The sequence below is a fragment of the Leptosomus discolor genome, chromosome Z, assembly GCF_034619465.1.
Source record: "Leptosomus discolor isolate bLepDis1 chromosome Z, bLepDis1.hap2, whole genome shotgun sequence".
Lineage (NCBI taxonomy): Eukaryota > Metazoa > Chordata > Aves > Leptosomiformes > Leptosomidae > Leptosomus > Leptosomus discolor.
In genome coordinates this window covers 74869631-74892703 of record NC_141419.1, presented here as the reverse complement: position 1 = coordinate 74892703, position 23073 = coordinate 74869631, and the positions used below count along the sequence as shown (strand labels likewise).

The 23073-nt window shown below is 40.0% G+C and overlaps 1 protein-coding gene across 1 annotated transcript in view; it reads left to right on the top strand.

Moving 5' to 3' along the window:
* Positions 1-5577: 5577 nt before the first annotated feature.
* Positions 5578-23073, top strand: part of ITGA2 (integrin subunit alpha 2) — a 50452-nt gene continuing 32956 nt past the window's right edge. Inside the window, exons 1-6 of the mRNA XM_009950732.2 lie at positions 5578-5777; positions 14603-14712; positions 15876-15967; positions 20908-21022; positions 21395-21522; positions 22688-22836. Coding sequence (XP_009949034.2) covers positions 5578-5777; positions 14603-14712; positions 15876-15967; positions 20908-21022; positions 21395-21522; positions 22688-22836 — 794 coding nt within the window. The remainder of the gene's footprint in view (positions 5778-14602; positions 14713-15875; positions 15968-20907; positions 21023-21394; positions 21523-22687; positions 22837-23073) is intronic.

Here is a 23073-nt window from a genome sequence, read left to right as displayed (position 1 = left end):
TTTTACTATTTAGACTGAAAACAAAATGACATGTTTATTATGACACGACACAAAATGCAGACTAATATTTTTAGTATATTTTATTAAACTTCTATAAACTTGTTTCACAAATCAAATAATCAAACACACAAAATTTAATTTATTTTTTCTCATCCAGTTAAACAATTTTTTGTTATACTGATTAATCTGCATAAGGCGTTACGATCAACAACATTAAGTGATTGATTACCCAACAGACATTTTCTGTTTTACTCACTTTAAGCTGTGAGCTTTGCTTACAAAATCAAAATAATTCTAAAGTGGCTGTACCTAAGATGAGCTATTACTTCAATAAACTTGCTTCAGCTTGTACTTTGATGGCAACTAACAGAAGACATTATAGCCATCGTTAGACATGTCATAGTTACAGATGAATTCCCACATTTTCAGTCTTAAATGTGCACAGTCAGAACATGTATTGTTTTTTGTCCTAAAAGGAGCAAGAAAATGGTGACACAGAAGTATAAAAGCAGCTGTACTCCTACTCTGCAGCTCCTGTGGTATACACTGCAATAACGCAGTTGCTGAAATACGGAAATTCCTAGGAAAATACCATGCAAAGAGATACTGAAGCTTACTGAAAAGCATACAGTTCCTTTTATCCCATTAAGGATTTTTTCTAACTTTTCTTGTTTAGACCTTTATGTTGTGAGCTACTCTGCTCAGTGAAGCTGTCTTCTTTAAACCAAAGTGCCCAAGCCCCCTACCCAGTTGGTGGAGAGGAACTGCTGCTTTTGAAGTCTTCAGATAGGCCTTCAGAAGCTTTAGGCTTGTATCTGATTTCCTTTGTTCTATGCAGTCTGTTTATTTGATTGTTAAAAAAAAAAAAAAAATGCCATTTACAGCACATCTACTATATAACGGAAGTTATGAAGTGGATTTTTACTTGCCTGACTAATCTCTTATCATGATTGTTATGTCACAAAGTAGTAGTCTGTCACCAAAAGCTATTAAAAACCAGATAGTGAATTAGTTTTCTTAAGTTCAAAATTCTGAAATTATCAAAGTTCATTGCCTGAAGGCAGCTACAGATACTGAATCTTTGCAGCCTACAATATACAGTACTTTGAACCTACGTGCTTCAATTATTGGCACCCTTTAAATGCGTAAGAGAACCCTCTTATTCTGGCACAGGCTTAAAATAGGTTTGAAGCAAAATTAGCATTTTCTCTTTTTTTGGCTACAAATGCTTGAATTTTTTGTTCTGAATACTGTATTTAGATAGGTATACAAAAATGGATAAAAGATGTCCTTATAGTGTAAGCACTGTATAAGATGGAGGAAAATGGCAGGAAAATACCTCATAAATTATTGCAAGTATGTACATGCTAGGCATGAGCCAAGATTTGTGTGGAGTAGATCTAAAAATCAAAAACCTGCTAACGATTATAAACGCATGTAATTTAAAAGGACTGTGATTGAAATATTCTGAAACTATTGTTCACTTGATAATGCTCGTGATGAGTCGGAGTGTATTTGCTAGCTTTTCTACTTTGATTCTGCAAAGCAGTCATGAGTGAGAGGCAAAGCTGATCAATAAGAATGTTGCAGGTGACAGCATGTCTTCAGAGGCAGGGTTTTCTTGTTGCCTTTTTGCTCTTTTCTTTTTACTGTCCTTGACTGGCTGCCTGGCCAGAAAGTGAGGATGACAGAGGCAATTTTGAGAAGAGACCTGTGGTCTGGCAGACACTTCCTTTTATTACAGGTAGAAAGTCTTGCCCTCAAAGAGCAGCACTCTGATGCTGCAGTAGTGCAAATGATTAAAAAGAATAAAATCAAGTCCCAGTGGTAAATGGGAAGGGTGGGTGAAATGCTTCAGTGAGGAGATGGGATGGGAGGCTGGGGAGAAAAAAGAGCATTGCTTCCCTAAGCTGTGATGAGGCCCAGAGGAACCACAAGTTGCTGAAACATCCCCAGGCTAGGCCAAGCTGTGTCTTTGCTCCTTGAAATCAGCCCCCATCTTGGAGAAAGCAGGACCACAAAAGCGGCCCTGGAAGGTCCAGGGAGGGATGCTGCAGCATCCGTGAAAGGGCAAGGGGGGAGGTGGACAGGCGACACATAACCCAGCACATGCATTGTTGACCCCTGTCTGACTTGTCACAGCACCCTAGGGGAATTTGAACCAGCGCAGGGACTTCCCTTCAGGCTGTCGGTTGTGACGTCTGGTCTCTGTAGTTTTATCCAGTTCTGTAAATTTTTGCCCTGGCTGTAGCATTTAATAAAACCCTTGCCTTGGACACAATTCAAAAGATCTTCCATGCATTTGCACCAAAGTTGACCAGAAGACATTTAGCAAAGTTACCATTTGGCTAGGGGTGTGATTTGCTGTGTAACAGCATCCAGTAAGTCAAGAGTTTTTCTCTAGATATCATTGGATTTGGGGTCAGACTCGAAATGTTTATTGTTCTAGGATACTTTTGGCTCTTCATTCGAAAGCCAGGGTTTATTTCCATGTGCACTATGTAACTTGGAGTGTTCTTCTGTATTTACATGCAGGATAACATTGCAGTATAGTCTCTTGTGGCTTCTGAGAATGGGGCACTGCTAAATTGTGCTTCATTTCTGACTGAGGATAATATATTTGAAAACAACAGACCCCAAAATAAACCTAGGACATGACATGAGCAAAATATTTTGGTAAAATAGAAGTATATTAAATTACAAAATAATTACTGGCAATAGTCAATGTCTATCTCAACTCCTCTTTTCCCTCTCTCCAAAACCCAGACTTGAACTGTGAATATGTATGGTTATGTTTAGTGTCAAAAGGACTGCAAAACACAGAGTGACAGGTCTGTACACATTCTCTTCTCCAGTCTTAAATTACATGACTCAGGAAATGTATTTATCTCTAAGGATGTTTCTCAAGGAACTATACTTTCAGCAAAGGGTGATTGCTTGCTTTCCAGAGGCCAGCTGTAGATAGTGGTTTTTTGAAGTAACTAATGTATGATTTCCTGTTTTGAGTTCATGCTAAAACAGTAGTAACTGTGTGAGTTGTAGTTTGTCTTCTGCTAGTAACATTTGTGTTTTCTATTCTATGGGCAAAGGTACAAAATTAATTGAAATTTTTTACACGTCGTGAACTTTGCCTGCAAATCTGCAGTTGTGATTTTGATCTTCTCATTATGATGTTGTTACTGTTATTACTATATGGCTAAGCTACTGTGATGGGATGGTTTATGCTCCCTGTTAACCTCTCTTCCAAAGTTGGTTTTGGGACCTGGAAGAGAGTGATAGCAACAATGAGCTCTCTGCCTATCAAAACTAGAGAAACACCTGTTCTAAGGGATTATCATAAAGGCTGCCACTTCACTACGCAGTGACTCATACTAAATAACTATGATGAGGCATATTTTGTGTGTAGAGCCAATAAAACTCATTCTCTCTGGGCACACAGGAAGGGAGGGGAAACCTGAGGGATATTGTTTAATCCACAAACCCACGAACCTGCCTCACTTGGGAACCTCGAGCAGTAAGCATACAGAGCACCACAGGTCATGATTTCTTCAATCACTGCCATTTTTGGGGGGTTGTCAGGAGCCCTAAGGTGTTCCTCAGCTGGGCTGTAGCTTGTTCCTGGGATCCCACCATTGTCTCAGTCCTCCCACCTCCAAGCTCAGGGAGGAGTTATCTACTCCCAGCTATTAGTGGACTTTTACCCTTTTCCTGCAGCTTCTGTAGTGGACATTCTCCTAGATCTCCACCTACAGCTCTTGATCAGAAAGAAATCAGGTCCTTTATGAATGACGAATGGGCCCCCATGCCCCACAAACCCATGACACTTAGGACCTTGTCCCCAGCCCACACTGCTAGTTCCCCCCAAAATGACATGGAGTGGCATAACCTTATTGCTAGGCATGCAGGTGCCCAAGAAAAAGCAATTAATACCATGACCAAAGCAAAGTGGAATTTCAGTGTTAAGTGTCATGATTTATTACTACAGTTCTGTCTTGCATGTTTTTATTTCTAAGTTTTCCTGTTTGGACAACTGTTCAGACTGTTTGGACTGGAAACAAAGGCTCCTGGTGTAGTAATGAAATGACTCAAAAATGTAGGTTTTTCTTATGCAGTAGATAAACTGATTTTTGTTCCACAGCTTCAAATATTAAGCTGCTGATACACACTAGACTACAAAGAGTATTAGTAATTACAGTCAGTGCATTTTTGTTTTAATGAAAAGTGGCTGGATGGCTGGGCCAAAAATATTGTGGTGTGTACTGAACATCCAGGTGGTGGCCAGTCACAAGTGGTGCTCCCCAGGGCTCAGGATTGAGGCCAGTTGTCTTTAGTAAATTTATCAATGATCTGGATGGGGGGATCAGGTGCACCCTCAGTAAGTTTGCAGATGACACCAAGTTAGGTGGGAGTGTTGATCTGCTTGAGGGTAGAAAGGTTCTACAAAGGGATCTGGACAGGCTGGATCGATGGGCTGAGGCCAACTGTGTGAGGTTCTGCCGGGTCCTGCACTTGGGCCACAACAACCCCACGCAGCACTACAGGCTTGGGGAGGAGTGGCTGGAAAGCTGCCCAGCGGGAAAGGACCTGGGTGTGCTGGTTGACATAAGCCAGCTGAACATGAGCCAGCAGTGTGCCCAGGTGGCCAAGAAGGCCAACAGCATCCTGGCCCGTATCAGAAATGGTGTGGCCAGCAGGAGCAGGGAGGTGATCGTGCCCCTGTACTCGGCACTGGTGAGGCCGCACCTCGAATGCTGTGTGCAGTTTTGGGCCCCTCACTGCAAGAGGGACATTGAGGTGCTGGAGCGTGTCCAGAGAAGGGCAACGAAGCTGGTGAAGGGCCTGGAGAACAGGTCTTGTGAGGAGCGGCTAAGGGAACTGGGGCTGTTTAGCCTGGAGAAGAGGAGTCTGAGGGGAGAGCTTGTCACTTCTACAGCTGTCTTAAAGGAGGTTGTAGCAAGATGGGGTTCAGGCTCTTCTCCCAAGTAACATGTGATAGGACAAGAGGAAATGACTTCAAAGTTTTGCCAGGGGAGGTTTAGATTGGACATTAGGAAAAATTTCTTTCCTGAAAGAGTGGTCAAACATTGGAACAGGCTGTCCAGGGAAGTGGTGGAGATACCATCCCTGGACGTATTTGAAAGACAGGTGGATGTGGTGCTTAGGGGCATGGTTTAGTGGTGGGCTTGACAGTGGGAGGTTAATGATTGGACTCGATAATCTTAAAGGTCTTTTCCAGCCTAAACAATTCTATGGTTCTAATGCACCTCAGCAGGTCTTTGATATGTCTGCTCTGCCATAAGCTTAACTTATGCCTTAAGGTAAAGGAGGATAACAGATCTCTGAATCATATTTCTTGCATCCCTTCAGCCAAAACATTCCCATCAGTAATGCTGCAATTTTTGTTAAGGCAAACAGTGAATGAGTTGTTGATCTCTGCCCACAGTATTATAACACATGTAAAAAGTGCTAGACAGGCATTACACATGGGCAAATGGGTACTATAGGAAAAAAGGCTGTTTTTTTCTCGCACGTGTCAAGGCTACATTTTATTTTCTTCTATAAAGAGAGCTGGCACACATGAAGAGCCTTTTTCATTGGGATCAAATTCCTTCTTTAATTGCTTCTGTGATAATCCTAATCTTTCTGTTAACAGGCATCCTTCATAACTGCTGTGAAGCCTACAATGTTGGGCTCCTAGAAGCAAAAATATTTTCTGGCCCATCAAGAGAGCAGTTTGGATATGCAGTTCAACAGTTCATAAATGAAGGCGGCAAATGGTAAGAAGATCGAACAGTTTGTATGTCCAGTTAAAAGGTTAAGGAAAAAATGTTGTAGCTTGTTTTTTCTCTTGTAATTCCACGTTTCATTTAAATGCATTCCAGTTAATTCTTTTTTACATTAGAGTTGTCCTTTTGAGAATAAATAATTATGTTATTAAAACAAAAGTTGAAATATTCTGAAGATATATGCATGTGAAAGTTCAGGCTTTTTTTCTTTACACAATGCGATATGAGGTCTTTCTTCCTGTTAATAGTTTACTTTAATCTCCAATATACAAGTTTCCTCAGGCTCATGATTTCTGTAGGATTTTAACTTATTTAATTCCTTCCTGTACAAATAGCATTTTTCTTACACATTACACATGTGGGATATCTTTCCATTTTAACATTGTTGAGGTTAAAACAAATTATTAAGGCTGGAATAATTAATATTAAAATTAAATGAACATATATCATTTTAAGTGTCTGCTTCTCAAGGGACGGCATATTTGGATATATGTAATAACACAATCCTAGCAAAGGCCTTGGGACCTATACGTCTCTTCAGCCATAAAATTTGATGTGAAATCACTGTCAACACAACATTTGGCTTGATGAGTAATCAGTAAAATTTTTTACTAGTAATGTTGGTTTCAAAAAGCACTTCAAAATATTAACCCAGAGTAAAACCATTTAGCATAGAACACATTGTTTCCTCTTCTGCACCTCAGCAAGCATAAAGCTTAAGGTGTCTTTCATGGCAGCGACTGTATGTTTATAAATAGTTCAGTGGTACTCAACTACTTTAAGTGGTTACTTGTGGATATATAGTTTTAACTCTATAGCAGAAAGTAACACAAATTTTATATATATTATCATAAGCCAAGACAACATTTTAGATGTGTCATTCTCCATAGATTGAAATAGTGTCAAAATCAAAATAGCTACAAACTGGCATGTTTGCTTAAGTGATGATGGATGGATAGTAAGTAACTGAACTTTTTTTGATATAAAGAAAATAAGATGTCGAAATCTGAAATCCATGGAGATGCATATGAAAACGTATTTTACAGTTAAAGTCTGAAAAAGCCCTGTCACAGGTTGAGGCTGGGCCGGCCTCTAGCGAATGACAGACACTCTCTATTAACCCCTCTCTCCTCCCAAAAGGGAAAAGGAGAGAGAGCAAGGGAGAGAGACTTTACTGTTTGGAAAAGGAAACTAAAAGAGCTTTAATGAAACAGTAACAATAAAAGAAAAGATAAGAATAAGGAAATAATGAAATATATACAATATGTACAAATATATACAAATAGATACAAAACCAATACCGAACCCAACTCCCCCCACCCTGATGACGATACGTCAACACCACGCTGCAGGGCTGGCACTGGGGCAGTCCCATGCTGGACTGGGCAGCAGACAGGGACAGGATGCAGGAGCTGGACTCAGGCATTGGATTCAGGGATCCACGGATCAGGGTCGATGACAGAAGAACAGGCAGAGTCCTCCTCAGATGTCGGCCATCGAAGAAGAGAGATTGACCCTCGTGATCCCTCAGCTTTATACTGAATATGACGTGTATGGGATGGAACACTCTGTTGGTCAGGTTTGGGTCCCCTGTCCGGTTCGCTCCTCCTTGCAGTGCGACCTTTTACGTGCTTGAGACCCTTTTTACTCCCGCACCCCAACACGGGGTACAAGATTTAGCAGTGACCTTGGTCGCCATAAGAACAAGTATAAGCAAGGGCCTCTCTGCACACCGTTCCTTGGCACGAACTATAAACATCAGGCCTGATCACTGCTGGGAGCTGGCACTGTCTGGAAAAACGTGCTGCTGTTTCGGAAAGTGCCATTAGAGGAGACTTAACTGAAAAGTTAAAGCACTAAAACAAAATTAGTTCTGGTTTAGCCCAAACCAGGACAAGTCCATACAAAAATATTAAGCTAGCTGAGACATTTATGCATAGCCCTGCACAGAGAAATAGTTTTGCATATGCAAAGATGTAAGACTACCTAGATCTCATTGTGTTACTGTGTTTACCACCAGTGACCAGGAAGCAATGTAAGAGGAGAGCAGAGCTGTGTCTTTCAAATTAAGAGCTCAGCATTTCCTCTCCCTCCGTTGGGTAGGCTTCCAACCTACCCCCACTCCTTGCCTGATGTTGAGGTGGCTTCTCACTGCATTTCTGCCTGCTTTAATTATGTGTTTCACCACCCATAGGTCAGAGCTCTCTTTTTGTAAATCTTCCTTGTAAAGCCATTGAAGGAAAACAACAATATCAGCCTGAAGTGAATTGAATGTTTTGGCTCATACATGGAGAAATTATATCTTGTGTTTTATCCTTGTAAGTTTTGCAACAGGAGCACTAGGTTCCAGACTCACTTAAGCTATTTAGGTTTTATATTTTCCTGTTTTATTTTTGCTTCTGATATGAAAACCGCTCCATTACTGCTTTCTTGGATAACATGTGGTGGAGTTCGGGAAAGAAAGTAGCTATGGTTTAACTTTTCCTGTCTTCTGCCAAGTATATGAACATTATTAATCGGGGAAAATTTTCTGTAGATAGGCACTTCATTTTTTTATTCACTGCACAGTGTTTAGCTCCAAAAGTCAGGAATTTTATAAGCTTTTGTTCAAGTAAACATAACTTGTTAGAGACTCTTTGGTGAAGAAAAGCTTTTTTCCGTCTCCCTCTCAAGAAATGATTAGACAAGCTTAAAAAAAAAAAAAGTCAGTCATGGTTTACTGTCTTGTTATCTGCATTTCTAGGCTATTTTCTCTTTCTTGGGACAGTAGAGCATTTTTTCTGTGTGCATTAGTTAAAAAAAAAAAAAAAAAACCGAAACACAACACTCAAGCTGTTCAGTAGAGTTAGTATCTTTTATAAGCAATGCAGGGGCTGCAGTCCATGTGCAGAGCGCTTGTTCATGTGGCTGAACTAGGTTTGAGATTAACAGTCTGAGCTTTGTATAAAAGATTGGGGCACTGCTTTCTGTCAGAGGGGAGCATTTATCAGTGTATGCTTTTATGAATAGGTCATCGTTGTGCAGCAAGAGTGTGATGCACTTCAAAACTCTATTCAGGCACAGTGAGGCTGCTCACCACATCAAACACCGCTGGGGTAGCACCCCTGTACAAGTGAGAGGTTATCCAGAATCTGAGATCCACCAGAAATTTCATCACTTCCTAGACCTTGCTTCTGTTAATAAAATCACGTGGTGCTATATTAAATATGGTTTTAAAAATCCTCCTGTACTCCCTCAAAAAGCAGGAAGGAGAGGTACAGAAAAAACAGCAGATGCTAGTTATATTATTCAGCTGTACTTCTGGGAGGTACAGCTTCTGAGGCAATAAGGGCTGTAGAAAATCATAGAGAGGAGAATTTTTGAGGAATTAGGACTGCATGCAGCAGTATGTTATCGTTTTTGCTTGGAGAAGAGTGCAGAGAGAAGAGGGAAGACAGTCCAACCAGGAGCACATGGATATAGAGGGGGCTAGTACATCTTGGGGAGCTGTGACACAAACCAGCAAGGGAGCTCTTTTTGTGTAGAGTCAGATGATCCAGGATAATTGGACACTGGTCTGCTGGGCATTGATGGCATGTGATGCTCGTAAATAAGGACAAACTTGCAAGTCAGGCACAGCTCAAGCTTTTCACAGTGTCTGGTGGGAATTTCAGAACAGGAGCTCTTTAATGAACTCAAGGAAAATTGTGAACACCAAAGAAACTCATCAATTAGAAAAGTTTAGGCAGTCCACCACACAAGTAATTAGCCACAACAGAAACATCATTCAGTTTACGCTCTGGTTCTCCCTGTCATGAGATCGTCTTTATTTGAACCTTAAATTGAGCCCAAATTCTTTGTTATTTTATGAACAAAATCTTTTAAAAAGGCAGATTGTACCCTGTCAAGTTCATCTTGAATGTGCATTCCTTGAACAGCAGCTGATAGTACATTCTGCAACGATAACAGTACCTACTCCATGCTGAGATTTGGTTTTATGTCTGTCTCGGGTAAGGAAGATTGAATAGTTGTATATAGCTGTTAAAATGCTTTTTCCTACCCCTATGTGTGTTCAGTCTGTGGATACATTCCACAACAGAGAGAAAAATCTCAGTCTACTGTTGAGACACTTTTTGGTATCAAGCTGCAGCCACCATGCTCAATTGTGTCTGTGTGTTTAGGATTTGGTGTCTTTGACTTTTGTTTTGGAATTTACATTAAGGGATTTTTCTTTCTTAGGATATTTTGTTTCATTTTTTATCATGTCAGTAACAATACCTTAGTATGCACTGCCTTACTGATGGATCATATAATCATTGCGCTACTAAATAGTTTTAAAAATCATGGCATTCTGCTCACTAGTTGTCAAAGCCCAGCAACCTTTCTCCTGAGATGATGTGTTGCCTCTTCAGACCAATAAGATATTTTGCAGAAAAGACACCTTTCAGTAGCAAATTCGGTTGAAATCAATAAATTTTCAAAGCCTTCTGATTTTTATGAAGAGGGGAATTTCTGCCAACTCTTTTTTTTTGTGAACAAAATGCTGCCATTGTTGCAGCTCTGTCTTTTCAGTGCCAGCACCACTGCTAATGTTGCGTTCTTTGCCCAGCTTTTGCTTCCCCTGACTGCATGCCCTGTAGTTTTCGTTTTTCCTGCTTGGAGAAGCAGCCCTGCCTTCTGTCTTCTAGGCCTTTTAAGTTTGTCAATCAAACTGTCTTGTCATAGCTCACTGTAGTGTTTGAATTTTTGAGTCTTTTGTTCAAAGGGTCAAAAGTTTTAGATGGTGATAAGTGTTTTAGGGTGTGCAGAGAAGCATCTATGACAGTGAAGAGTTTTCTGGTCTTCATATCTATTCATCACTTCCTGTAATTCTAGGGAATAGGACCAGATGATTTAAGAGATGCTTTCTGCTTTTATTTTCCTATTTCCTGTTAGCCTCCTTTCTGTTTAAAAAAAAAATAAAATAAAAAAAATAAATAAAAAAACAACCCAAAAACATACTGAAGATCAAGGCATGAATAACGGAGAAAAAAAAAAAAAAACCTAGAAAATATAAAATGTGCTCTAACAACAGCTGGGAATTCAGCCCTTTGCTGTGAATTCTGATTTTGTTTTCTGCTACATCACACTTTGCCAGTTACTAGCTTTGTCATGGTGTAATTTCCCAGAAATAATTCCTGTTGCACTTTGATCTGCCACTCCTGCAGCCTGTGTGGTATGGCAGTGCCGCTGAACTTTATTTGACTTCATGTAGTTCCATTGCTTTGTGTACAGTGTTGGGGGACTGATTAAGGAGCTGAATAATAAAATCAGTGGCAATATTACATGCTAATCAGTATAGTGTTGTATAAAGACAGTCTACAAGGACACATAAGGAAGTTTTGTAAAAATAAATATTTAACTCATGACTGAAAAAGACCCTTAACTAATACACTATACATGATATAATTTATTTGGAAACAAGCATTTCAGCAACTCTTCTTGTAGTCTTTCCTGGTAGGTTCTGTTTCACTCTGCTTCGTATGAATCCTGTTTGATCACAGTAAAAAATATTTCTGTAGTTAGCAGGATGCTAGCCAGATACTCTCTTGATTTCTTCACTTCAGAAAGATGCACATGCTTTGTCCCAGAGCAGTATTGTGTAACTCTCTACTGTAATGGTTTATGCTAATTTTCAAAGGCAAGTAGGACTTGCTGGTTTCTAATATAGATTAAGGCTAGTATTAAGCTTAAGTAAGGCTCAGGATACAAGAAGTAATAAAGTTATTTCCTAAGACGTTTTAAGATTGGCAATTAAAAAAAAGTTGAGGCCTAGGCTTGGCAGACATTGGTCAATAACTTTTTCTCAGGAGTGTATTGATGGTAGGTTAGACTAGTTAAGTAAAATAAGGGATGGGGTTTAATAGCTCTGTTCATTTCTGAAAATCATTGTGTCAGTAATCGTCAGTTCTAAGTGTTAAATTCTGTGCATGGAATGACCTTTTTTTGTGCTATAGCATCATCACAGCTTTGAGATTCAGGGACCCTGTGAATCTACAAGGAAGATTCAGCAAAGGGGAGGGTAGAATAATAACTTCCAGTAAAGTATGAGGAGTGCAAGCTAAATGAAACAATAAAATCTGCTTTGGGCACAGTTGGCATAGATTTAGATTTGGGTTTACAATTAGAAGAGTTTGGCTTGTTTGGGTTACATTTTTCTGTTTGTAGTATTCAACAGCTACAAGGTTGGTTTTAGGGCTAGCAAAAGTAGAATACAGTTGTGAATATTAAGTTCCAAAAGTGGATTTGGTATAGTGATAGTTTCTGGGTATAAATAGATGTCTGGGTTGGCATTGACATTGACATTGGTGAAAAAGTTGTTTCAGAGCCAGCTTTACAGCTGAGCAGCATAAAGCCTATGGAGTGAGCGCAAACATGCATGCTGAAAGGGAGAGAACTGCTTTTTCTGAAGTCTGTGGATGAAGTTTGTCTCTAGTTTATGCCAATGGCAGGGGTGAGGATTGGAGTTATGATTGGATTTGAGGACAGCTAGTGCTCAAGGATGCTTCTACTCCTCTTCTCATTCTCACTCTGTTTGTGAATGCAACTATGTGCTTTGGGCTTCATGATAACCTATGGATGCAGAGTGATGCCAGTGCGGTACAGAGATTCACAGTGAGTTTCATGACCAAATGGAGTAGTGCAGGGGGTATTTCCAAGATCCATTAAGCTCATTCTTTGAACAGTAGCTGTCGTCCTGCAGTGATTCTGAAATATATTTGCCTTCTGGGAAACTTAAAAACATACAAAATTTATAAATGTGCACAGTGCGATGTTCAGCTTGACAGTTAATGCTGAAAAGCTGTTCCAGTTTCAGGTATTACATATGCAGTATGTTACCATCCTTTTTAAAACTGTTTTCTGATTCCATGAAAACTGTTAGCCATTTCTCTCTCGCATCAGCCCAGTTAGCATTTTAACTCTGTAATTAACTCTGTAGCACCTAGTATGGGGGGAGACTATAACACCACGTCTTCCTCCTGTCAATGACTATTGACTGGCTCCAGGCCTCTGTGTCACTGCAAGCGTTTGCAGGTTGTATCGTCTATTGGCACACGACTGATGGAGAAGTTCCTCATGAGCTGTGGTTATTTGGTCCTGAGCTATGGTGGTTCTAGTTTCCACCGTGCAGAAAAGGCTATATTCCTCAGAAAATAACAAGAAGATCAGGGGCCTCCTCACACCTAGCATAAGATACACTGTTTTTATGTAGAGAGGTATTTATATGAGCCTGAATTGCAGGTTTAGAGATGCTAAAAGTATACAAAGTCCTGTTCCTGCTGCCAGTGTAATCACTGTTTTTCAACAAAGTAATTGGGAAGGAGGTAGGTATTTTTAAAATATTCCTACATGCAGAAAATAGAATCTGAAGTTACCCCCAACTGAACTGGTAAAACAGAATAGCATTATTTGTGCTCTTAAGTTTGTGTTTGAGATGAAACAAACTTAAAAAAATGCAGTTAGCAGTGTTTTCTTTGAGAAAGCTGAAAAGGACTTAAACTCTTCTTGTGCACCTAAAACTACATATTTTTATCAAAGCCATTTTATTCAAACTAGTTATAAAATTACAATAGTAAGATCAGATAATCCCTGGAATATATGATATATAGCAATTGCTTTGAAACAGAATAACTTCATAAAATGTGTTTTTATAGTGCAAGGTACTTGCATTAGCTACCTATAAAACTTCAGAGGATGACAATTTTGCTTTTAGCAACCTCTTGACCAACTGAAAAAGATGTGAGGTTTTTTCATGAAATTCCATGTTCTGCACTGGGGTCCCATTGCTTATCCTTCTACTGTCCCATAAATGCATTAATTACTGCAGTAGACTATCCTGTATGGAAAAAAAAAGTCATACTGCTGCTGGATCAAATACAGTCCCTGCTTTCTAAAAATCTGTTTCATATTTTCATATGCCTTGAGATCATCTTCTTATGGTCATATTGTGCCTTGCCCTTATTTCACTGCATGTTAAACTGTGTAAAGAATTGTCCTTCTCTTCCAGACCTACACAGCCCTATACTGTCAGGTGATTTCACTGTCTCAGAGACTTCTGCTGAAAAATAGGTGTTCTTAAGCAGTATTCCCAGTGGGTGAATTAACCAGTTTTGTGAAGGCTTTCAGATAAAAATTAAAGGGTTCTTGAGGAGCAGATATTGGAGGGGAAACCTTATAGCAGAAGAATTATTGAATCAGAGAAAGTGAATCACTTTGTACTGTAGGCACAAATTACCTTGACTTCCTTGTTCAGGATTACATACTTCATGCAGCACATTTATCACCTATAGTATTTTCTTTCTGACTCAGTGTTGTCAAGGTGTGTTAGTGTTCAAGCTCAGACATAAACATTCGTCTGTTGCTGAGCAGACCCTCTAGGAAATGCTTTGTATCAGTTAAAAGAAAAACTTAAAAGGGATCAGTTAACAATTAACTGACAAGACAATAATTTTTTTGGCTCTCAATCCCCAACATATATATTTCTAAATTTGTATGCATCTATATATCTTAAAATCTTTGCTGTATTTATCCTGACAATATGACATGATATCACATAAAGAACAGTTCACTTATTTGAGGCAGCCTGATCGCCAGAGGCTTCTCCACTGATGTTCCCTCTGCTGAATCCAGTAACATCCAAGTAAAGCTTATGAACAGCTCTGGAGCAGACTCCTGAGTGCCTTATGTGCTGCATCTGGTAAAAGCCTCTTTATCTGTTACTTACGATGTGCTATGTAATAATGCTGCTGGGCCTTTCCAGTATCACTAAAGACCTAATGAAGTTCCTATTACTTTAGGTTGTTGGTTAGTTCACCCTGGAGTGGCTATCCCGCTAACAGAACTGGAGATATCTATGCGTGTCCTGTTGGTACATCCAAAACAGCATGTAAAAAATTGAATTTACAAGGTAAGTTGTCGTGAATAATGTCTTGCTATAATTGTTCAGTTTTTCCTTGATTTTATGCCAAGCCAATCTATCTTGTTAAATATTATTAAAACGTTTCTTAACTTTCTGCATAGTCTCAGTCTGTCGCGTGTGTGTATATGTGAGTGTGCTGCAAGGACTCAGTGCCAGCTGCTGGTGAGACCCATGTGTGTGAGTGAAAGTTGGTGCCTGCAGCTGGGGTCAGCTGGGGGTGTGGGCACCTCAGCCTGTGGTGCCAGCTGCTGGAGCCACTGGGGTCTCAGCTGTTGGCTGCCAGAGCAATCGAGGTCTTTAAACTCTGGCCATGGGGTGGGAATGCTGTGTCTCCCAAACCCAGCTGCTGGGGGGGAGCAGGGCTCCATGTCTGTGAGGGGCTGCACACTGGCGGCTGGAGCGGGACTGCGGGGCACAGCCCAGGTGGCCTGGTACGGGCTGCTGCAGGGGTGAGTGTCTGTATCTCCCCCAAACCAGGTGTGCGAGAGTGTGTGTTTTCACTAGCAAAATTTCAGTGGGACTGTCCAGCTTAGGGGAGTCTCAGGTCCAGAGCGGGTGGGGGGGTCTGTGCTGCTATGCCCAGGGGGACTCACAAATGTGGAGTTCAGGAAGGGCAAATGAGTGAATGGATATGAAGCCTTTATTGCCTCTGTGTTTTGCAAACTAAGTACAAAATGGAATTCACTTTTGGGTACAGTGAAAACATAGGGCAGCAGAGTGTGCTGAAATGCCTACTTTATGTTTATTTGTGGTGTGGAACATTTCTGTCCTCCACTGCTCCTTTCAGGTTTTTGTCTAAAGCCTGATACTGGATCAGAGGAGTCTGGTGTCCTGAGGAATGCAGCAGTAACTGCTCAGCTGAAGCTACTCATCCAGCCAAAAATACTCAATACAGACCGTTTCTTCCTCTCTTTTGCCTTCAGCTCTCTTGAGGGCAAGTACTCTAAATGGTCATACTTAATTCCTGTCTGTAGTTAAAGGTTAGCAAATTTTTGACAGGTTAGCTTTTGGTTCGTCTCAGGATTGTATGCAGCCATTTGGAAAAGGCATCATAGATTCTGAGAAATCAAGCTTTTGAAAAGGAGTTCTAACTTACTAAATTACATCTAAATCTTACTATTTTGCCGTTACTTAATCTTTTTTTATTTCAGCTTTAATAAATATTCCAAATGTGACTGAGATAAAGGAAGACATGAACCTTGGCTTGACTCTGACACAGAACTCAAAAACAGGAGGATTTTTGGTACGTATCAAGGACTTATTCAGTACACACAGAAATTCCTGAGGAGGATGAAGAAACTAGAATTCTCCACATTTTTAATAAGCCCAAGCTGAATGTATTTTATTATGCAGCATAGTTTAATACATATTTTGTATATTTCAAAATATTCCATCCCACTTTCATTACCTAGGGTCAAAAAATCAGGAAAATTACCAATTCTCTCCTTCATAATTTATCTAAATACCCTATGGAAAGGCACATAATTAAAGACTCTGTAACTTAAGTCAGACCACACGGGCAAGAATATTTCCACCATGGACATCTTTAAGTCTGTCTTGTATAATTCTGATTATGCTTTTAAAAGACAATATGGGATCTCTCTTCCCCAACACGCACTTGCACATAGTGAGTGTTCTCCTGAGATGTTAGGATTTCTAGTCCCATGGATCTGAGATAAATTTTATTTGTTAGTGAGCTGGTAGAGGATGCATTTTCTATGGGTATATTCTGCAAACCACTGTCCTTGGGGCCTGTAAAACATTTCATAATTGAAAGGAAGTTAACGCCTGTTTAATACAATCTTAACTGTAAGCATGTAGACTGTTGCAGTGTAGGTGTGTTCCGGTTTGATGCATGCATTGTCAGCATGTGCAGTAACTAAGTGAAATAAACTACAGACAAATGAGCTTTAAGGCTTACTTTAAGCTTTGTATTTTTTTGCTCCATATTCCTAGTACTTGCAAAATTATTCAAATGTTTATTATCTTCATTACCACATAGCCCAGTTCAGTGAAGTATTTAAAAGTAAGTCTAATTCCAACCTTTCCAGCAGCTGTCTTGGAGTTAGTAAAGCTAATCATAACTTCAAAATACAGCATCAGCCTTCTTCTTGATCATTGGTTTGAGAAGATTTTGATTAAAAAGAATCATATTCTGTCTCCTGGATAATACCTTTAATTACTGTTAATACTGTCCCATGCGTAACCACTTTTAATCAGTATCGATAATTTCAATGATTTAAAACATCTCATGCAGGAAAACTTGTATTTTGTAATAATACTTGAACATTTCTCAGTTAAAAAGGATTTTCTGATCAGTACATTCTTGATTGATGCTCCTTAAACTGCATAAAGTAACAAAAAATAAAGTTGAATGCTGAGACATGAACAGTTAGCTATGTCTTTGGTGACAGGAGTTCTTTTTGACATGAGGAGAATGACATACTGGAGACAGGTGCTTATCTGTGACTCAGCCTCGACAAATATCAAAATCCCCATGACTTCGTGGTGGCAAGAACTGGACAACAAGTGGAGACTCTCTGCTCGTAATTGCAAGCTGCTGCCAGCCAAGACTTCGCTCCAAGACTGTCTCTGGCAGCTGGTCTTTGTGATGGGGTCTTTGGATTATACTAAGGGCTTCCTCCTCCCAGCTTAGAATGCTGCTTCCTCCTGCAGCTGCTTCACTCTCAGTCTCCATCTGCTTGCACTGGTCTGTGCTGCATCCCTGGGCTGCTTGGCTGGAGCGTGACCCAGCCTGGTGTGCCTGTGCTGTAGCTTGCCAGTCATAGAATCTATTTAGGTTGGAAAAGACCTTTAAGATCATTAAGTCCAACCATTAACCTAAGACTGCCAAGTCCACCACTAAACCATGTCACTAAACGCCTCATCTGCATCTCTTTCAAATACCTCCAGGGATGGTGACTCTACCACTTCCTTGTTCCAATGCTTGACAACCCTTTCGGTGAAGAAATTTTTCCTAATTTCCAATCTAAACTTCCCCTGGTGCAACCTGGGGTCATTTCCTCTCATCCTATCACTTGCTACTTGGGAGAAGAGACCAGCACCCACCTGGCTACAACCTCCTTCCAGGTAGTTGTAGAGAGCGATAAGGTCTCCCTTCAGCCTCCTCTTCTCCAGACTAAATAGCCCCAGTTCCCTCAGATGCTCCTCATAAAACTTGTGCCTTAGAACCTTCACCAGCTTCATTGCTCTTCTTTAGACACCCTTCAGTACTAGTTTTTTACCCAGCGAAGAGTACACCTGCCCAAGCTATAAGCAAACCGTTTCTCCAGGAGAATGCTGTGGGAAATGGTGTCAAAAGTTTTACTGAAGTCCAAGTAGATGACATCCACATCCTTTCCCTCATCCACCAAGCTGGTCACTTTGTCATAGAAGGAGATGAGGTTAGTCAAGCAGGACCTGCCTTTCATAAGCCCATACTGCCTGGGCCTGATCATCTCTCCTGTAAGGACTACATGATGGCACTCAAGATGATCTTCTCCATAATCTTCCCTGTCACCGAGGTCAGACTGACAGGCCCATAATTTCCAGATCCTACTTCTGGTCCTTCCCATAGATGGGTGTCACATTTGCTAACCTCCGGTCAACTGAGACCTCCCTGGTTAGCCAGGACTGCTGGTAAATGATGGAAGGCGTCTTGGTGAGCACTTCTGCCACCTCCCTCACTACCCTTGGGTGGATCCCATCTGGCCCCATAGACTTGTGTGTGTCTAGGTGGTGTAGCAGGTCGCTGACCATTTCCCCTTTGATTATGGGGGCTTCATTCTGCTCCCTGTCCGCTTCTTCCAGCTCAGAGGTCTGGGCACATTTAGAAAAACTGATCTTACTATTAAAGACTGAGGCAAAGAAGTCCTACTGGTTCAGTTGTTTGATGCCATGTGACTGCTTCCCACAGGTATCCAAAGTACAGGGCAATCATTTCCACATGCTCATTACGTTTTTCTGAGCCATGCTTAGTCCTGTTGGACAGATGCTTAAAAATTGCACTGATGGTTAAGAACTTTTTTCCGGTTTTCTTATCTAAGCTTCCGTCAATTTATTCTTGGGGTAGTGCTGTGCCCGTATGCCTAAGTGTAAAATCTCCCTTCTGTATTTAACACCCTGCGATCATTCTCCTTTTTCCTTTGCTTTGCTAAACAGTTTTTTGGCTCAAATGTGCTTTTTAAAATACAGGTCTCTGAAACATGAATGACCAGATCTATGCTGTATTCCATGTGTTTCCAGAGTATTTCCCTGTCTCAACTGCAAGTGCTTCTTGTCATTTATCTTTCGGCCATATTTGTTTTGCATGCTGGTTGCATGCTTATGGTCACCCTGCAACCAGCCAGTGCCTGATCCATCTGCTACTTGCTCTTCCACTCAATGAGCTCCCAGTTTATGTCCATATTTTGTAACATCAGTCCTTAAGGGCAAGTCTATGCCCCTTTCTAATATTCCACTTTTGAACTTTATCAGTTCTTTATATATGATCTCCCAGTTTTCCCTTGCATTAACTGATGTATCTTAAATTTCTGACTGTAGCAATGCTAGAACATTAGAGCATTTTTTTTTTGAAGATCAGCAAAGTTTATTAGAACTTTTCTATTTTTTGCTCCAAGATTAACATCACAAAGTTGAGTTACCACTAATGCAGAAGAAAACTAGAAAATGGGCAAATGAGATTTAAAGTTTTTTTTATTTAAAGTTCTTTTTAGATCAATTAAAGACTAGTAACTCTCCTCCAGCTTCATATTTACTGATGTAGAAGATTTATTTTATACCACTTACCGCTGTAAATATCTCTTTTCTAGTAAAAATAATCATGCCCCATGTAGCAGCTAAAAAGACACTTACCTCAAGATCAGATAACACACATATACTTCCTTTTTCTTGTCAAGAAAGTCTCCCATCTTGTCAAGACATCAGGATGGTTTGATGTGATCTACTGCTTGTAAACCAGTGTGTGGTTTAGCTCATTTTCTATTTATTTTTGCCTTTAATTACCCTTTTTTCAATATTTTTGAGAAAAGGATAATAGTGCTATTCACTCTCGTCTCCTCTTCCTAAATAGAGATGGTCAATTTTCTGTTTTCCAGGCTCTCCCAACTGGGCAGGACAATCAGAAAGTATATGTAATAAAGCTATCATTTCTTTCAGAACTGTTAGACAGAGGTTATGCAGAGGTTATGTTTTCTCCTTGAGTTCCTAACATGATTCTCTCTTAAAAAATCCTCCCCCCCCAAATAGCCTCATGGCAAGAGGTTATGTTTTTCCCTTGAGTTCCTAACATGATTTTCTTTCAAAAAATCCTCCCCCTGCAAATATCATCTTGACAAAATACTGTCTTAGTGTCTGTGGGGTTTTTTTTATCTAGGTACTCTTGTACCTATCCTTCCAATATCAGAGGTGTGGCTGTCATGCAAACATCTGGTTGATCCAACAGAAAACGTTTCTTTTTACAGAAATCACTTCCAGCAAAGAAGTGATATTATCTTCCCTGGAAGGCAACAAAACAGATAGACGAGGGGTATGTGAGGCCAGGGCCAAACTTCTGCTTCTAGCTGCAGCCAAATAGGACAATGCATACTGAGATGCTGCACCCTCAGCGGAGATGATGATGAACAGGGCTTCTCAAATTAATAAATATGTGTGTGTGCGCGTGCCCACTGATAACAAAACTCTGCGGTCTGGTCACACCGTTGGTCGTAATCTGCTGTACCGCAAGAAAAGCGAAAAGCTCCCTTCTGCGTCTTTGCAGCGACCTGCATGCGCTTGGCTCTGATGCCACCTCCTGGTTAGTGGAAGTACTTCTCTGCACGGTTATAAGCGATGTGCAAATACCTACCCTAGTTTTAAAGCAATAGTTTGTAGAGCAGGTGGCTTAAAGCCCCACAATATCCTTGCATACCAAGTCACACTCCCTAGATGTTATAGCTGCGCATAGGCTGAAGGGGTCATCTTGCAGAAGGAGGAACTAGAAGGATCATGAATAGAAAATCCTTTCAATGAGATAGTCTATGAAAGTGATTACACTGTCGCTGTGATTGCAAGGGATTGGCCAGATAACCCAAGAAGGCTCCTCTGATCCTATATGCTTGCAGTCCTGCTTATTGTGCTTTTGTGGATGGATATGGTGAGACAAGTATTCATTACTTTTAGAGTTGTTTTGTTGTTATTTTTAAGACTTGCGGTCCTTTGTGGGCACAGCAGTGCGGAAGCCAATACTATGCAACTGGAGTCTGTTCTGAAATCAGTCCAAGTTTCCAGATCCTAAGAAGCTTTTCTCCTGCTGTTCAAAGTAAGGCAACATGTGCAAAAGAGATTCAATTAAAAAAAAGAAACACATCAAATGAAATAAAGATAAATTGTGTCAGGGGATTTTTAAAAAAAAATGTATGTGCATGAAGCAAAGTCCTGTGATTCAGACATAAGGACTGACAAATCATGATCCAATACTGGTATGAATATGGACTCAGTCCTATGAATTCGGAGGTATTGCACCAGTACTGGTTCATCATCTGCATATGCTTGTATTGAGTCCTCATTCTGGCAAAACCTTCCCGATCTGAAGTGTTGCCTGAGTGAGACCTAAATGTGCACCTCTGAATTTAAACAGAGTTGTATCAAGATTGAAAGTGCATTTAATAATCACTATTTATTTTTGTTTTAGAGTGTTCCTCTGTCATAGATGTTGTGGTAGTTTGTGATGAGTCAAACAGCATTTATCCCTGGGATGCAGTGCGGGCATTTTTGAAAAAATTTGTGCAAGGCTTAGACATAGGCCTTAACAAAACCCAGGTAAGTCAAAGGTGTCTTTGACAAAGACCTAAAAAATAAAAGCAATGGTTTTTATTAGCAATTTTAAAGCAAGCTAGGTGTGCCTTACTGTAAATACAGTACCTCCCGCAAAGCCACAGATTACGCAGTTGTCCTGTATCTTTCAGTACTGTTTGGGTGGGGTTTTTTTTGAATCTCACAGTGAACCTATTTCAAAAGGGATTAAAAATTTGATTCAAAACATAAACCAACTGAAATAGAAGTCTAAGTTGTATCTAGAGGAAACATCTCTTTCATGCATTAGGTGTAAAAGTAATTAAAATATAGCCTATGGGGATGTGGTAAAAGTAGAATAGATTTTTTTTTTTTAGGGGCTTTTCATACAACTCTTACTTTCCAACTCCTGCATCATTAAAATAGGATTTCTTTTTCCTGCTTGGTTGCTATCTGATCTTTGATTTCTTTTTTGCTTTTAGTTTGATGATGGTAAGGAAAACTTTATTGCCTTTTTTTTAAAACATTTTCTGTCTTTACAGTTGTCCATTTTCCATAAACAGTTCTGGGAACAAAGACTGGGGCACTGGAAATCTCTCTCCCAAAGGCTGCCTTCTTCCTTGGGCTACTTTGGAAGTGAGGTGCTTAAAAGCTAGGCTTCCTGCTCAGTCCTTTATGAACCTCACCTTTAGCGTCTTCTCTTTTTTCTTTAATACTAAATGTACATCTTAGTAATACTGTCTTTAGCTTTACCTGTATTAAAAATAAATAGGGTTTGCAGTGCTATCAAGTAACTAACCTTTAGGCGTTCCATAAGTGAGATCAGATTGAGGTATTGTCAGCTTCTAGATTTTTTGCTATTTTCTCATTTTTTCCCAGAGCTACCTGTATTATTGCTATCCCTCAGCTCTTCCAGAAGTAACCAAGCAAACATTTTAATGCCTATTATGTCAGATTGTTTGCATTAACATACTGTAGTCCATAATAAATGACATAAGTTGCAAGAACATTTTAGCTTTCTTTGCTTTCCAAATGTGTTAATATTAATTGGGTTTATATGTGTTGAAAGAAAACTATAACCTCATGTGCCTCTGCAGATCTTTTACTCCAACTTGATAAATAAGTAAATGTCATGGCTCTCTGTAATTGATTGTAATGCATGGCTATATAACATAATCTCTTTATTGCATAGGTGGGTTTAATTCAGTATGCTAATGATCCCCGTGTAGTGTTCAACTTGAATACATACCAAACAAAGGATGAGGTTGTTAAAGCAATGGAGGGAACGTATCAGAAGGGAGGAGATCTCACTAATACTTTCAAAGCCATTGACAATGCAAGGTAAAACACATTGATGATTACTATGCAACTATTGTAATGTACTTTACAACAAGCACATCCTGAATTTCATTCCCATGGGGACTGCATGTGCCTGGAGCCTCTGAGGAGGTTCCCAGTGCCAAGCAGAATCCTTCAGGTACACTTACAATGTGCCATGCAGAATAGCACAGGCATGTGTAAACTAGACTTGCTGAAAAGCATGTCTTTAACCATTGGGTTAAACTCTACACTAAAGTA